This window comes from Chiloscyllium plagiosum, chromosome 9 (genome assembly GCF_004010195.1).
Source record: "Chiloscyllium plagiosum isolate BGI_BamShark_2017 chromosome 9, ASM401019v2, whole genome shotgun sequence".
Lineage (NCBI taxonomy): Eukaryota > Metazoa > Chordata > Chondrichthyes > Orectolobiformes > Hemiscylliidae > Chiloscyllium > Chiloscyllium plagiosum.
In genome coordinates this window covers 38,333,307-38,350,781 of record NC_057718.1, presented here as the reverse complement: position 1 = coordinate 38,350,781, position 17,475 = coordinate 38,333,307, and the positions used below count along the sequence as shown (strand labels likewise).

At 41.4% G+C, this 17,475-nt stretch overlaps 1 protein-coding gene across 8 annotated transcripts in view; it reads right to left on the bottom strand.

The window, feature by feature from the left end:
• LOC122552789 (transcriptional-regulating factor 1) overlaps positions 1-17,475 on the bottom strand; it is a 290,789-nt gene that overhangs the window by 33,193 nt on the left and 240,121 nt on the right. For all 8 annotated transcript variants that reach the window (XM_043695723.1, XM_043695728.1, XM_043695722.1 and 5 more), the window contains 2 exons: positions 17,327-17,402; positions 427-515 (listed from right to left, as the gene is read on the bottom strand). In XM_043695723.1, the coding sequence (XP_043551658.1) occupies positions 427-515; positions 17,327-17,402 (165 nt within the window). The remainder of the gene's footprint in view (positions 1-426; positions 516-17,326; positions 17,403-17,475) is intronic.

Genomic DNA, 17,475 nt, shown 5'->3' with positions numbered 1-17,475 from the left:
TCAAGTGTTAGAGATTTCAATAGATCATTTTTTTCTTTCCTTTTCCTCTCACTAAATCCTATCTTTTTTTCCTACTAATTTTATTCTAATTCTTCTTCCTCCTCAGCTATTCTAGCATGTTTCTCAGTCCTGAAATCATTTTGTTTCAGGTGATCCACAGATGGCCCTGCTGCTCACTAAATATTTCAGATACCTCAATGCCCTAATTGTACTATTATCAGATCACATCTCCTGCCGTCTATGGCAACAAGAGAAAGTTGAAGTATGCAGGGAAAAAAATCAGTCGAAATAACAACATGCATCACAAAATATCCCACTTTAGCACTTTTGGCTGGAAGCTATTTTTGTAATTGATTCTTAAGTGTTAAACCACAATATATTCTTATTAAATACAGTACTGGACTGTCTCTGGAAAAGTTCTCTTACCATTTTCTGAACCAAGAAGAAGTCCTTGTTATGTATACTCAAAGCTTTGTTGAATAGTTTCCGTTCTGCTGTTGTCCATTTGTCAGAACCTAAGAAAAGGATAGAATTTTTAGCAAAGTCAAAGGCCACTTAGAATTCTTTTTTGGTTTGAAATTTCTTACCCATTGTATTTCCACTCTCCGGTTTTATTCTCTTTATGGTAACATAACATTAGCAATCAAAACTGCAGACAGGCTGTCAAAAGAGCAGGGACTCAAACCTCTGCCAGGCTGTTTTTCATCCAGTCACTTGGAAATGCCTGACTGAGGCCAACAACTTCCTTTATTTTAATTTCCCTATTCTCAATGTCCATGGGCTTTCCTGCTGCAACATAACAGAAACATGTGTGAGGAAATCAAACCTGGACTTTGCTAGTTGTTGACACTTTTGTTTCAGCACGCCAACACACAAGTCCAATCCTTTCATTGCTTGCATACAGTCCTTGCACAATTCATCAACCTTGATCAAAAGCAATGGTTATGACTATTCTAAACTATCCGTGGAAATGTTTGTTTTTTTTGACAATGCTTTAATACTAGAAATGAGTTGGACTATTTTTATGTTGAATCGGTATATTGCTTGCTATTCCAACAATAATATTTGGCCAAACTATACTGGATGGAAAGTCTGACATGCTATGAAGGCCACAGAAAATTTCATGTTTTGATATATTTTAACGATAAAGTGTATAAATATATAAATCCCATCAACGAACCAAAAGTTTTCAGAATGTAGACTCAGATTAGATGGTAGTGTGTAGATGGTAGAGGAGTGTGTATCCTGGGAATCATAACCAACCCCAACATCCCAGAATATGTAGCATAAATGTGTCATAAGTATATTCCCAAAATAATGCAGATGCTGGAAATCTGAAATAAAATCAAAAAATGCTGGAAACTTTTAACAAGTAAAGCAGCCATTTTGGAAAAAAAGAAACACAAGGTTAATGAACTTTTGATGTGAAGTCACAAACCTGAAATATAGAGTTTCCCTCCCCACAGACGACATGCTAAGTACTTGCAGCACTTTGTTTTCATTACTACTGATTATCAACCCTCTACCATTCAGAGCAGTTTTTTTTTATTCTATTAAAACCTTTCAGGATTTTAAACACTCCATTAAATGTCTCCTTAAACTTTTTCTTCTGTAAAGGGAGTAATTTCACTTGCTCCAATCTCACAAAGTAAATGGAGTCTACAGGAGATTCTATTTTGGACCAGTCAGTTCAGTTCAAGTGGGAGAAGACAACTGGCATCACTGCAGTCACTGAAACCCAACCTGTCTGTGTGCATATGTGAGCATTTCAATTTCTATCCCCAGTGCTCTCAACATATGAACAATTTGATGTGATTTCCTCTCCGTTCTCTTTAAGCAGCCGTGCTCAGGTTGAAATCCTATTGGCTGTTGCTGAGTCCTCAGCTCGAGCTGGGTGAGGGTCATCTCCCATTGTGAGGTCAGTGGTCCAGCCACAGCGTCACGAGATTCATGGCCCAGCCCTACAGCTCAGCTTCTGTAGAATATCCAGGCCTCAATGTTTCCCCAATGGGAAATACAAAACCAGGGAAGGAGCAATTGTGGGGCTCACTGTGGGCTGCACAGTGGGACACTAAGAATTGTACTCAGGGCTTGCAGGTGAAATCCTAAGGGTCCCCACGTGATATCTATGCACAGTGACTCTGCCTGGGAAGTGAACCTGCATGTGTTTAGGACAGGGTCTCTTCAACTGGGCTAGATCCAATCATTCAAAAGGGTCAAATATCTGCTGCACAGGGTACCTACTGCAACAGATTGTAGTGAATTGTGCAACTAGGGAATTACAGTGAAAATATAAATACTTTTCTGCATCACGTCAGTAAGAAAGGAACAATTCTAGCACCCAGGAACTTGTTGGAACAGCACAGGAGGGAGTTGCATGTCAGGACCCTGTGGAAACCTGGACATAGCAGACTCTGTAGAAATCGCCGAGGGAATTGAAGACTCTGATGGGAGACCATTATCTGGAATCGTTCTAAAGGATCCACTAAAGTTGGAACTTTTGAATGTTGTAATTCTGTACAGTTAACAGTTGCCCATGAAATGTTAGACAATGAGGACCCCAACCCAATACCATTTGAATAGTCAGTTTGGGCTGATACGTGCCTAATATTCCTTTCCACCAACCCTGACATTTTCTGAAACCCTCCCACTAGCCCCAAAACCCCCAGCCACTAACTCCACAACCCTAGCATTGCTCAACTCCACCCTCCCATGTGACACTCTAGCTCCTGAACCAATTACACCTAACCTCCCCTCCCCCCCCAACTTCACTTACATACTTAGCCTTTCACAGCAAATGTCAGGGTCTGTCTGTACCGCTGGGTGTTTAAATTGTGGACTCAGCACACTCCTGCAAAAAAGGATTGCCATGACCTCTCCCAGTACCCCGAACTAGGGAAAACTGTGTTCATTTCAGATACACACTGCATTTCTGATGAGTCTGGAATCAGAATTTCCAGCGATAAATGTGGAGCTTGGGCTAATGGTAAGATTCTTGGTAGTGTCGATGAGCAAACAAATCTTGGTGTCCATATCCATAGATCTCTGAAAGTTGCCACCCAGGTTGATAGAGTTGTTAAGAAGGAATACAATGTATTAGCTTTTATTGGTAGAGAGACTGAGTTTCAGAGCCACAAGGTCATGCTGCAACTGTATGAAACTCTGGTGTGGCCACACTTGGGAGTATTGCATACAGTTCTGGTCACTGCATGATAGGGCATGATAGGAGGATGTGAAAGCTTTGGAAAGGGTTCAGTGGAGATTTACTAGGATGTTGCCTGGTATGGAGGGAAGGTCTTATGAGGAAAGGCTGAGGGACTTGAGGCTGTTTTCATTAGAAAGGAGGAGGTTGAGAGGTGACTTCATTGAGACATTAAAGAAAATCAGAGGGTTAGATAGGGTGGACAGCGAGAGCCTTTGTCCTCAGACGGTGTTGGCTAGCACAAGGGGAAATGGCTTTAAATCAAGGGATGGTAGATATAGTGCAGATATTGACAGAGGTAATTTCTTTACTCAGAGAATACGAGGAGCGAGGAATATCCTACTTGCAACAGTAGGAGACTTGCCAACTTTAAGGGCATTTAAATGGATAAACATATGGATGAAACTGGAATAGTGTAGCATAGATAAGCTTCAGATTGGTTCCACAGGTCGGCACAACATTGAGGGCCAAAGGGCCTTACTGCGCTGTAATGTTCTATATGTTCTAAGTCCTATGTCTCGTGTATTCTTTCTGGTAAATCTCCTTTGGACCCTTTCCAAAGTCACAGTATCTTTCTTAAAGTTTGGTGTCCAAATTGGACTCAATATGCCAGCTGGAAATAACCAATGATATCATCCTTGCTTTTGTACCCAATGCTTGACTATAAAACTGAGGCTCCAATAAAAATTGTCACCTAAACCTTTGCTGTCTCATACAAAGAAACCACCAGGTGACACAGGGTAGACAGCATATTAATTACTTGCAGCCCATTGTTAGCTACTAAAAGCAACTAAAGCAGCTGGTCTCTTGCTGCCACCATTCTGCGACAAAGCAAAATTTCTCAGATCCCGATACACATCATGAACATTGGTCATTGGGCAAGACTGAAATTACAAGATAATTAGAATGAATAAAATTATTCACTTAGCTAGTGGATGAACTAGGAAATGTAATTCAACACAATGAATTCAAAGTAAATCAAGTAAATTATTTAAAGAGAAGGAGAAAAATGAGTTCACAGACAGCTGGAATGGAAAAATCATAAATGTATTTAAGTTTTTTTAAAGCATAAAGAAAACTAAAATGTCAAGGTATGAGACACTGTATTCAAGAATTACAGTACATCAATTTAGGAAACCCCCAGTACAATGCAGTAAAATAACAAATAAAGTTTAACTGTTTTAGAAAGTGATAATGTAAAGTTCAGAACTTTAATAACTGTTCATAGATTGAAAGCAGCAGCAATAATTCTGCCTGGACTATTAGGGATAAGGACAAATTTATACAGGAATACAGCACTTAGTCATGTCTGGGAAAAAGAGTCATCAAGGCGACATGAACCAAACTGTTTTGACACATACTTAATAAATGGCTGCCTTATGCCAAAGCCAAACAAGGCCAAATGCTAAAGAATTTAAGGAGTTTACGGCAAGACAGGCTGGGTCTTCACACAGACAGTTATGACCAAATGTAACAAGGAACAGAGGAGTTACTTCTAATAAGAAAGCAAGCTGCAAACTCAAGGGCTCCAAAAGAGTAACCAAAAATTATGGATGAAGACTCTAAAGGGTAATCAATAAAATCATGCCACAGACCTTAAGGACAAGAAAATGTATAAGATGCTAACATGAGAAGTGATATTAACATGAGAAGTCTTCATCAGCAGATCTTCAGAGAACAACAGTGCACAAGGATCAAACCCTGGATATCAGAGACAGACATTGTTGGTTGGACTAGTAGCTAAATTCCACCATTAATTGGGTAATAGCCAAGTTGAGTTGGGAGGCTTAACTCATTTACTTGAAGGGTCTTATTTTGGTTGCTACATGCAATAAAGTTTAAATAATTGTTTCAGTATTTAATTAAGAGTTTTTTTTAAATAGGTAGTCAAATTAAAGGTAGCTTGCGGTTATTTACCTACAATAATAAGAACAGTAAGTACAAACTCAAGAGTATGTTTGTTGCTAGGATCAATATTTTATCTACCTGCTGTACCTTGCACAATTCTAATCACTTCGACTTGTTATTGAATGGATGTTAATTTTCTACTGTTGTGAACAAAAGATTCATAACATAAAATTAAAGTTAACAAAAAAGGTTTCTTTTCTTGTCCAAAATACTTTGAAGTAATTAAGTTGAAGTTTTAAGAAATGCATGTTCTAATCACAAAATGAATTCAATCAAATCATTCAGATTGCTATAGAAATAAAGTTGTTTATCCAAATTTACAGGTGACGTAATGGTGAAGTTGAAAGCAGCAAGTTCCAAAACACCTTGGATGGATTAAATAAGTTAGTAAGAGTCGATGGAATTCAATGTGAGTTATGTGAAATCATTGACGTTAAATATACCAAAGAGAAATCTTAGATTTTTTTTGTTTACATGGTGAGACAAGGAAATGCAGTAGATGGAAATAGATTTGGTGTTCATGCACATAAATGCTGAAAGATCACCATCAATAAATTTCTTACCATATAAAGGACTGGGAAATGTGGAGAAAAGGCAAGTAAATGCACATGAGATACAAATCAACCATGATTTAGTTCACTGATTGGAAAGATATAAAGGGGCAAAATAGGCCACTTCTGTTCCCATGTTCAAATATGTTAAAGAAGATTCAACATAGACCAGATCACAGCCTCATCATAATCTTCACTGCTTAAAAAAATCTGCAACAGCTGTATCAAACTTGAAATGACTGTAGGGTGACTGTATGCAGAAAATATCTTCATCAGAACATCATTAAGAGCAACAGTTATTATTTGAGACCTGTCTGAAGTGAGTGAAGAGGGGAACAATTAGAGATGCAATTATTATCCATTATGGGTCATCTGTGAGGGCTAACACCAAATCCAGGATGGACACTGAATGAATGTTTCATTGATTTCTTACATTACATATTTTCAAGCAAGTCAACCTGAGTGGATGGTACATAAACAATTAAGTTACCTTCTGAAGAGAAAAGGGATCCAGATACATCATATGGAAGTAGATGAAGTTCATCCTTTAAAACGGACAATGAGCATTTGCTTTTGAAAAAAATCTTAAAGTCCTCATTAGTGTCTTAGTTACAATATAAAAATTAGGATCCTACAATTTACTTTGATGCAGGTGTAATTTTGATCTTCCATTGGTAAAGCAGATCAGAAAACAAAAGAGGGACTACTGGTTTGGCTGGTTAGAAAATGACCATTAAAATTTTGGTTGTGGGTGGGGAAATGTTTACACAACAAGGAGGAGCATTACCCTATATTTTGGCAGATTTCCAGTAACACCTCCAAATGCTTCACTGTTGGCAGTTTCCCAGAAGACCTGCTAGATCTCCTCCTCTCCAGATCCCTTCCTGGTTGGTGAGCTACCTGCTAAACCATGTTACTGAATGGAGGCTTGATTGGAAAAATTATTCAGACCTTAAGTTTGCCACTATCCAAGTAACATAAACAGAAAATGCACTCCACCTCATTAGAATCAAGATCATAGCAACTAAGCACAAATGTTGAGCTGTATAATTTGACAGGTGGGTTGTCAAAATTCAGCTGTGTTTAAGTTTGCTGTTTTCTAATGAACATTGATGAACTGACATTAACAATGCAGCTTTACTGGAAAGCAAGGAGACTTCAAGAACAATATTCACCAGTCAAAAAAAAAATGGTAAATTCCAATCTGAGCAACTCAAAAAAAAAGATAAAGTACACAAGAATTTTGCACCATTAACATGCCCACAAATAGTCAGAAATGAATAACTGAGAAGCTGATTAGTCAGCGACCAACCAAGGAAGTGAATACTTGCACTGAGACACAGGAATATAGAAAATATATAATACCTACTGACGTTTCTAATATGTAAGAACACGTGAAAGTAGATTTTTTAAGGTTTTCTAAGTTTGAAAACCGGCAGCGTAAAAAATGTTAGCATTCTTTGTACCTCATTAATTTTATAGTTCTCAGGGAACAAATTAATATGAAATAAAAACAATCAAATGTGTTCAGTTGGAGATGGAGTTTTCCATTTTGGATCAGGACCTCATCATTGAGAGTAATTGTGGGATCTGACCCTCTGAACATATCAGTAGCATTTGCCTGACATAGATTTTACCTGGATTAGCCAATAAGTGGGTCAGAGTTAATACTCATCATCCAACAAAGGACTGCAGGCAGGAAGGCTCTTGTTATAGAGTTCCGCCGGAACCTCATCCCAATAACAATTTTTGACATCTAAGTGAGATAATGATTGTTAGAGGAAGTGATAAATGTTGTACCTGTATTTACAAGAGACATTTGGATAAGTATATGAATAGGAATGGTTTAGAAGGATATCGTCCAAGTGTAGGCAAATGGGATTAATTTAGTTTGGAAAACTTGGTCAGCATCAATGAATAGGATCGAAGGGTCTGTTTCCATGCTATATGACTCTAAAGGTGTGAGGACCAATGGGAGAACTCCAGCACATGCATGCTTCAGCCTGCCCACTCCAAGCAAGGGAGAGGGAAGGTGTCACCATCACACATTTAACATAAAAAATGGCCATAGCTTCTGGTCCACCACAGCACATGGTGAATGGTCTATGGACACAACCATGGCCAGGCAAGCTAGTGAAGAAAATCAAAGATCTCCTGGAATGCTGGGTCCCTGGTTTTTTGCTAGGGAGTACCTCCAGACACTGCTATGTTTCCACCATTGTGAGAGACCCAACTGTTGACTGAAAAATTCAAGATGGCCTCTGATTGATGGCCTTCATTGGCCCGTAGATTTCCGCATCTAAGCAGCTGCTGCTTGTTGACAGGCAGTTGCCAATCCTCAATCCAGCCTTGCAGAATGTTTCAGAGTTAATGTGGTGCCAGTCAATGGCTGACAATAAAATACAAAAGCACCCACTGTTTCCACTGGCCCTCAGAAACCTGTCCTGGATTGATTACTGAAAGTTGGAAAATGTCCAGACTGCCACAGTGAGGTAATCTTACTATTATAGCCATTTGGGATTTCCCTGCTGCTGGTGAAGCGTGCTATACTATCAAACCCACACATCAGCGACAAGGGTGAACAGAAACATGCTATTGACACAGCTAATGAAGATGGAAGGTGAGAATCAAAACATCCAGGGAAGTTAACACTGAAGAACAGACCAACTCAGTACAAACTTGCATCTAGCACCTTCAAGGTCATCAAATGCCCTGATGCAGTTTAAGGAACATGATAAAATGAAATTTGATACTGCTACTTCAGAAGATATTAGAGCAAATGAAGCAAGATTTAGTGAATGCTGTAAAAGAGAAGACTGAGTTTGAGAGACTTATACAGCAGAATTTCAGAGCTAAGGGCAAGTACAGTTAAAGGCTTGGCTGCCAATAATGAAGAAACTAAAAGCTATATGCATAAGAAGCCATAATGTGAGGAGAGCACAGACCTTGGAGATTTGTAGGAACAGAAAATGTTAGAGAGATAGGGAATTGAGGCAGAGCAGAATAAAGTGATATGAAGTGTACAGAGTTTTTGGTGATGGAACCACTTTGGGAAAGATAAACCAACACAGCTAAAAGCTGAGAATAGTTTGATTTACCACAGAGTTTACAGCGAACGGGAGGGGAGTCAACAGTTAGAGAACAAATTTAGTGACAAATTTAAATCTTCGCAAAATGTAACTAAAGCAAATATCTGTTCAACCAATTCTCGATGTGGACAAGCATTTTGGCAAATCAGAGACACTGCCGGGGCTGAGAAAAGTCGTGAGGATGTGGAGCTACATGTTTGCCAGTGTGTATGAAATCCAAATGACCTTTTCAGCTCTGTGGTTGGATGGCAGAATTTGGATGAATAATTACTAAATAGGGCAAACACAGTAAAGGGATTCTGCCTGACAACTCTCTTCAGCTAGAAAAAAAATGCTTCTATTTTAAACTGCATATAGATTATTTCCATGCATCCACAAGGTCACCCCTCAGCCTCTGACGCTCCAGGGAAATCAGGCCCAGTCTATTTAGCCCTCCACTACCACCCTCTGTCTTCTACATTCAAGCTAATTCTGTATCCAAATGGCTAGTTCTCCCTGTATTCCATATGATCTAACCTTGCTAACCAGTCTCCCATGGGGAACCTCATTGAATGCCTGACTGAAGTCGATATAGATCATGTCCACCGATCTTCTCTCATTAATCCTCTTCATTACTTAATCAAAAACTCAATCGAGTTAGTGGGACATGATTTTCCACACATAAAGCCATGTTGACTATCTCTAATCACCATTTGCCTTTCCAATTACATGTAAATCCTGTCCCTCAGGATTCCCTCCAACAACTTGCCCATCACCGAAGTCAGGCTCACCAGTCTACAGTTCCTGGCATTTCCTTACCACCTTCCTTTCTTAAATAGTGTTACCACGTTAGCAAAACGTCCAGTCTTCCGGGACCTCGCCCATGACTATCGACGATACAAATATCTCAGCAAGTGGCCCAGCAATCACTTTCCTAGCTTCCCACGGAGTTCTAGGGTACACCTGATCAGATCCTGCGGATTTATGTTGAAACTTTATTGCTGGAACAGCACAGCAGGTCAGGCAGCATCCAGGGAACAGGAGATTCGATGTTTCGGGCACAGGCCCTTCTTCAGGAATCCTGAAGAAGGGCCTGTGCCCGAAACGTCGAATCTCCTGTTCCCTGGATGCTGCCTGACCTGCTGTGCTGTTCCAGCAATAAAGTTTCAACTTTGATCTCCAGCATCTGCAGACCTCACTTTCTCCTGCGGATTTATCCACATTTATGCATTTTAAGACATGCAGCACCACCACCTCTGTAATATGGAAATTAATTACCCTTTTAGAGTCATAGAGATGTACAGCATGGAAACAGACCCTTCGGTCCAACCTGTCCATGCCGACAGATATCCCAACCCAATCTAGTTCCACCTGCCAGCACCCGCAAAATTTGCCCCTTAGGTCTCTTTTATATCTTTTCCCTCTCACCCTAAACCTATGCCCTCTAGTTCTGGACTCCTCGACCACAGGGAAAATACTTTATCTATTTATCCTATCCATGCCCCTCATAATTTTGTAAACCTCGATAAGGTCACCTCTCAGCCTCCAACGCTCCAGGGAAAACAGCCCCAGCCTGTTCAGCCTCTCGCTGTAGCTCAAAATCCTCCAACCCTGGCAACATCGTTGTAAATCTTTCAAGTTTCACAACATCTTTCCAATAGGAAGGAGACCAGAATTGCATGCAATACTCCAACAGTGGCCTAACCAATGTCCTGTGGAGCCGCAACATGACCTCCCAACTCCTGTATTCAATACTCTGACCAATAAACGAAAGCATACCAAATGCCTTCTTCACTATCCTATCTACCTGTGACTCCACTTTCAAGGAGCTATGAACCTGTACTTCAAGGTCTCTTTGTTCAGCAACACTCCCTAGGACCTTACCATTAAATGTATAAGTCCTGCTAAGATTTGCTTTCCCAAAATGCAGCACCGCGCATTTATCCGAATTAAACTCCATCTGCCACTTCTCAGCCCATTGGCACAGATCCTGCTGTAATCTGAGGTAACCCTCTTCGCTGTCCACTACACCTCCAATTTTGGTGTCATCTGCAAACTTACTAACTGTACCTCTTATGCTCGCATCCAAATTATTTATGTAAATGACAAAAAGTAGAGGACCCAGCACTGATCCCTGTGGTACTCCACTGGTCACGGCCTCCAGTCTGAAAAACAAACCTCCACCACCACCCTCTGTCTTCTACCTTTGAGCCAGTTCTGTATCCAAATGGCTAGTTCTCCTAAGTCCATATAAATCACATCTACTGCTCTGCCCTCATCAATCTTCTTTGTTACTTCTTCAAAAAACTCAATCAAGTTTGTGAGACATGATTTCCCATGCACAAAGCCATGTTGACTATCGCTAATCAGTCCTTGCCCTTTCCAAATACATGTACATCCTGTCGCTCAGGATTCCCTCCAACAACTTGCCTCCCACTGAGATCAGGCTCACCGGTCTATAGTTCCCTGGCTTGTCTTTACCGCCCTTCTTAAACAGTGGCACCATGTTTGCCAACCTCCAGTCTTCCGGCATCTCGCCTGTAACTATCGATGATACAAATATCTCAGCAAGAGGCCCAGCAATCACTTCTCTAGCTTCCCACAGAGTTCTCGGGTACACCTGATCAGGTCCTGGGGATCTATCCACCTTTAACCGTTTCAAGACATCCAGCACTTCCTCCTCTGTAATCTGGACATTTTGCAAGATGTCACCATCTATTTCCCTACAGTCTATATCTTCCAAATCCTTTTCCACAGTAAATACTGATGCAAAATATTCATGTAGTATCTCCCCCATTTTCTGTGGCTCCACACACAGCCTGCCTTGCTGATCTTTGAGGGGCCCTTTTGTCCTTAATATATTTGTAAAAACCTTTTGGACTCTCCTTAATTCTATTTGCCAAAGCTATCTCATGTCCTCATTTTGCCCTCCTGATTTCCCTCTTAAGTATACTCCTAATTCCTTTATAGTCTTCTAAGGATTCGCTCAATCTATCCTGTCTATACCTGACATATGCTTCCTTCTTTTTCTTAACCAAATCCTCAATTTCTTTAGTCATCCAGCATTCCCTATACCTACCAGCCTTCCCTTTCACCCTGACAGGAATATACTTTCTCTGGATCCTTATCTCATTTCTGAAGGCTTCCCATTTTCCAGCCATCTCTTTACCTGCGAACATCTGCCTCCAATCAGCTTTCGAAAGTTCTTGCCTAATACTGTCAAAATTGGCCTTTCTCCAATTTAGGACTTCAACGTTTAGATCTGGTCTATCCTTTTCCATCACAATTTTAAAACGAATAGAATTATGGTCGCTGGCCCCAAAGTGCTCCCCCACTGACACCTCAGACACCCGCCCTGCCTTATTTCCCAAGAGTAGGTCAAGTTTTGCACCTTCTCTAGTAGATACATCCACATACTGAATCAGAAGATTGTCTTGTACACACTTAACAAATTCCTCTCCATCTAAACCTTTAACATAATGGCAGTCCCAGTCGATGTTTGCCAAGTTAAAATCCCCACCATAACTACCCTATTATTCTTACAGATAGCTGAGATCTCCTTACAAGTTTGTTTCTCAATTTCCCTCTGACTATTAGGGGGTCTATAATACAATCCCAATAAGGTGATCATCCTTTTCTTATTTCTCAGTTCCATCCAAATAACTTCTCTGGATGTATTTCCAGGAATATCCTCCCTCAGCACAGCTGTAATACTATCCCTAATCAAAAATGCCACTCCCCCTCCTCTCTTGCCTCCCTTTCTATTCTTCCTGTAGCATTTGTATCCTGGAACATTAAGCTGCCAATGCTGCCCATCCCTGAGCCATGTTTCTGTATTTGCTATGATATCCCAGTCCCATGTTCTTTAACATGCCCTGAGTTCATCTGCCTTCACTGTTAGGCCCCTTGCATTGAAATAAATGCAGTTTAGTTTATTAGTCCTACCTTGTCCCTGCCTGCCCTGACTGTTTGACTCGCTTCTGTTCTCAGCTGTACCCGTCTCAGATCGATCTCTTTCCTCACTATCTCCCTGGGTCCCACTCACCGCCCTTACTAGTTTAAATCCTCCCGAGCAGCTCCAGCAAATTTCCCTGCCAGTATATTAGTTTAACTTTCTGCCTAACTCTCTGTAATCTCCCTTCAGAATCTCAACCTTTTCCCTTCCTATGTCGTTGGTTCCAATGTGGACAATGACCTCCTGCTGGCCCCTCTCCCCCGTGAGAACATTCTGCACCCTCTCGGAGACATCCTTGATCCTGGCACCAGGGAAACAACACATCATTCTGCTTTTTCTCTGCTGGCCACAGAAACATCCGTCTGTACCTCGGACTAAAGAATCCCCTAACACAATTGATCTCTTGGAAGCTACGTACCCCTCGTTGCATTAGAGCCAGTCTCAATACCAGAAACTTAGATGTTCGTGCTACGTTCCCTTAAGAATCCATCACCCCCTACATTTTCCAAAACAGAATACCTGTTTGAAATGGGTCTATCCATAAAAGACTCCTGCACTAGCTGCCTACCTCTCTTCCCTTTCCTGGAGTTAACCCATCTATGTGACTGTGTCTGAGACATTCCCCCCTTGCTATAACTGCCATCCATCACAAACTGTTACTGTTGCAAATTCCTCATCGCTTCTATCTGTCTCTCCAACCGATCCACTCGATCTGATAAGATTCGCATCCAACAGCATTTATGGCAGATATAATCCACAGTAACCCTTAAACTCTCTTTAAACTCCCACATCTGACAAGAAGTACATATCACTGCAAAGGCCATTTTTGCTCCTTCACAATCTACAGACCAAGAAAATAACACCGTCTTATTCCTCTACAAACACTGCCCCAGGTTAAATTAATAGCTATGGCTTATATTTTAAGTTTAATCAAGAGACTTATCTCCAAAAACATATAATCAAGACAGAACCCACTGTATTCACTACTGCAGCCTTTCTCTTGTACAGACTTGAAACAACAACAATCAATATCTGATTCTGTGCTGTGTACTTCGCCCAACAGTTCCTCCAAGATTAGTTGTGGATTTCACTGTTTGTTACTTTTCTCAGATGCACTCCGATGTCCAGCGATACAAGAATTCAAACAGCAAAGGCGGTAACTGTGCAGGTTCTCTCTCTCTTTCTCTCTCTCTCTCTCTTGCAATGCCCTCACCATGTGCTTCCTTTGTCTGCTCTTCTCCCTTTTAAAACTGCTGTTGTTTTGACTTTTGTCCTGAATGTATTTATAAAAACCATTTGGATTCTCCTTAACCCTATTTGCCAAAGCTATCTTCTGTTCCCTTTCTGCCCTCCTGATTTCCTTCTTGAGTATACTCCTACTGCCTTTATACTCTAAGGATTTACTCGAACTATCCAGTCTATACCTGACATATGCTTCCTTTTTTTTAATCAAAACCTCAACTTCTCTGGTCATCCAGCATTCCGGACACCTACCAGCCTTGCCCTTCCCCCGAACAGGAATATACTGCCTCTGGACTCTATCTCATTTTTGAAGGCTTCCGTTTTCTAGCCATCCCTTTACCTGCAAACATCCACTCCCAATCAACTTTTCAAAGATCTTGCTTAATACCGTTAAAATTAACGTTCCTCCAATTGAGAACTTTAACTTTCAGATTCCATCTATCCTTTTCCATCGCTATTTTAAAATTAATAGAATTATGGTCACTGCTCCCAAAGTGCTCCCCCACTGACATGTCAGTCACTTACTCTGCCTTATTTCCAGGACTAGGTAAAGTTTTGCACCTTTTCTAGTAGGTACATACACATACTGATTCAGAAAATGTTCTTGTACACACAAATTCCTCTCCATCTAAACCCTTAACATTACAGCAGTCCCAGTCTATGTTTGGAAAGTTAAAATCTCCTACTATAACCACCCTATTATTCTTACAGATAACTTCTCAATTTCTTACTGACTATTGTAGTAATCTGTGTATTACCGTCAGCTAAAGCCGAGTTAGTATTAGTCTTGTCACTCAAGTTAGAAGGTTGTGGGTTCACCTCCATTCTAGAGATTTGAGTGTAAAAACAAGGCCAACCCTCCAGTGCAGTACTGAGAATGTGCTGCACTGTCAGAGGTGCAATCTTTCAATAAGATGTTAGACTGATGCTTCTTGTTCTCTCTTAGGAGGATGTACAAAAATCCCATGACATGATTTTGAAAAAGAGCAGGAAACATAACCATTGTACAAGAGAAACAGAAAATAGGGGGAATATTCACTAAGTCTGTCAACATTGGTGGAGAGGGAAACAGTTAACATTAAAGTTTGAATGCAGATCTCAAGACATATAAAATCATAGAGAAGGTAATGGCCTTCCCTATGGTATTATTGCTAGACTGTTAATCCTGGATAGGTAATGTTCTCGAGACCTGGGTTTGAATCCCACCAAGGCAGATAGCGGAATCTGAATTCAATAAAAATCTGGAATTGAGTGTCTAAATGACAACTATAAAATCAATTGTCAGGAAAAAAACCCATCTGGTTCAATTATGTTCTTTCAGGGAAAGAAACTGCCAGCTTTATCTGGTCTGGACTACATGCAACTCCACACCACAACAATGTGGCTAACTCTTAACTGAACCTCTGAGCAATTAGGGATGGGCAATAACTGCTGGCCTAGCCAATGACACTCTTATAAAGTTATCTAAGATTCCAACGAGATCTTGATCAATCGGGTCAATGGACTAAAGAGTGGCAAATGGAGTTTAATTTGGATAAATGTGAAGTATTGCATTTTGGTAAAACAAAACAAAGGCAATACTTATAAAATTAAAAGTAGGGCCTTGGGTAGTGTTGTAGAAGAGAGGGAGATTTAGGAGTTCAGGTACATAATTCTTTGAAGTTTGCATCACACATAGACAGGGTGGTTAAGGCAGCATTTCACATGCTTGCCTTTATTGTTGAGACCACTGAGTAAAGGAGTTGGGGGACAGTGAGGTCTGCAGATGCTGGAAAAGCACAGCAGGTCAAGCAGCAAAAAAAAATCTACGTTTCAGGCCGGAGCCTTTCGTCAGCAATGAGGCTGGCAGTCTCGGGGGTCATAGGTCGGAGAGGAGGGTGGAGCGGATAGGTGGATGGAGTTGGGGGTAAAGGTCATAGGTCGGAGAGGAGGGTGGAGTGGATAGGTGGGAAGGAAGATTGACAGGTGGGACAGGTCATGAGGATGGTGCTGAGCTGGAAGGTTGGAACTGGGATAAGGTCGGGGAGGGGAAATGAGGAAACTGGTGAAGTCCACATTGTCATCCTGGGGTTGAAGGGCCCATAGGCGGAAGATAAGGCATACTTCCTCCAGGCGTCAGGTGGTGAGGGAGTGGCGATGGAGGAGACCCAGGACCTGCATGGAGGGGAAGTTGAAATGTTCAGCCATGGGGTGGTAGAGTTGATTGGTGCAGGTGTCCCAGAGATGTTCTCTAAACTACTCTGAAATGTTCATCTGCACTTCAGCACGTCATTTATTGTGTCCATTGCTCCCGATGCAATCTCCTCTACATTGGGGAGACAGGACGCCTTCCCGCAGAGCGCTTTAGAGAAGATCTCCAGGACACTCACACCAAGCAACCCCACCAACCCATGGCCGAACATTTCAACTCCCCCTCCCACTCTGCCAAGGACATGCAGGTCCTGGGCCTCCTCCATCGCCACTCCCTCACCACCCGACGCTTGGAGGAAGCAAACCTTATCTTCCGCCTCGGGAGCCTTCAACCCCAGGGCATCAATGTGGACTTCACCAGTTTCCTCATTTCCCCTCCCCGACCTTACCCCAGTTCCAAACTTTCCCCTCCCCGACTTTACCCCAGCACCACCCTCATGACCTGTCCCACCTGTCAATCTTCCTTCCCACCTATCTGCTCCACCCTCCTCTGACCTATTACCTTTACCCCCACCTCCATCCACCTAGTGCACTCTCAGCTACCTTCTCTCTAGCCCCACCCTGCTCCCATTTATCTCTCCACCCAAAAGCTCCCAGCCTCATTCCTGACGAAGAGCTCTGGCCTGAAATGTCAATTTTCCTGCTAAAGGAGTTGGGATTTCTGCTGAGGTTGTACAGGATATTGGTGAGGCCTCTTCCGGAGTACTGTGTCCAGTTCTGGTCTCCATGTTATCGGAAGGTATTATTCATCTGGAGGGGGTTCAGAAGTGATTTATCAGGATGTTGCCAGAGTGGAGGGATTGATTTATAAAGAGAGGCTGTTTAGGGTGGGAATTTTTCACTGGCACATAGGAGGTTAACAGATTCTCTTAATAGAGGTTTACAAAATAACGAGAGGTATAGATAGAGTTAATCGTCTTAGTCCTTTCCCCAGAGTGGGGGATTTAAAGACTAGGGCGCATATTTTTAAAGACAGAGTGAGTCGTGTAGCCATAAGTAATGGTGGGTGCAGATATTGTTACAACAATTGAAAGACATTTAGATCAGTACATGGATAAGAAATGTTTGGAGGGATATGGGCCAAATGCAGGCAGTTTAGCATGGATTACAGTCAGCATAGACTGATTGGAACAAAGGATTTCTTTCCGTGCTTTTTGACCCTATCCAATGATTTTTTTAAAAAACTTGTGTGTGTCAAGATTTTACATACCAGCATAGTGATAATCAGCCAGTGGATGAGGTTTGGCTTTAATAGGCATCTTCATCAGTAAAATATCCACAGCCACCTACCATAAAAGGAAACAGAAAGACATTCAATATTTTCACAACATCCTGAAGGGCCACAATTTGCAAGAGAAA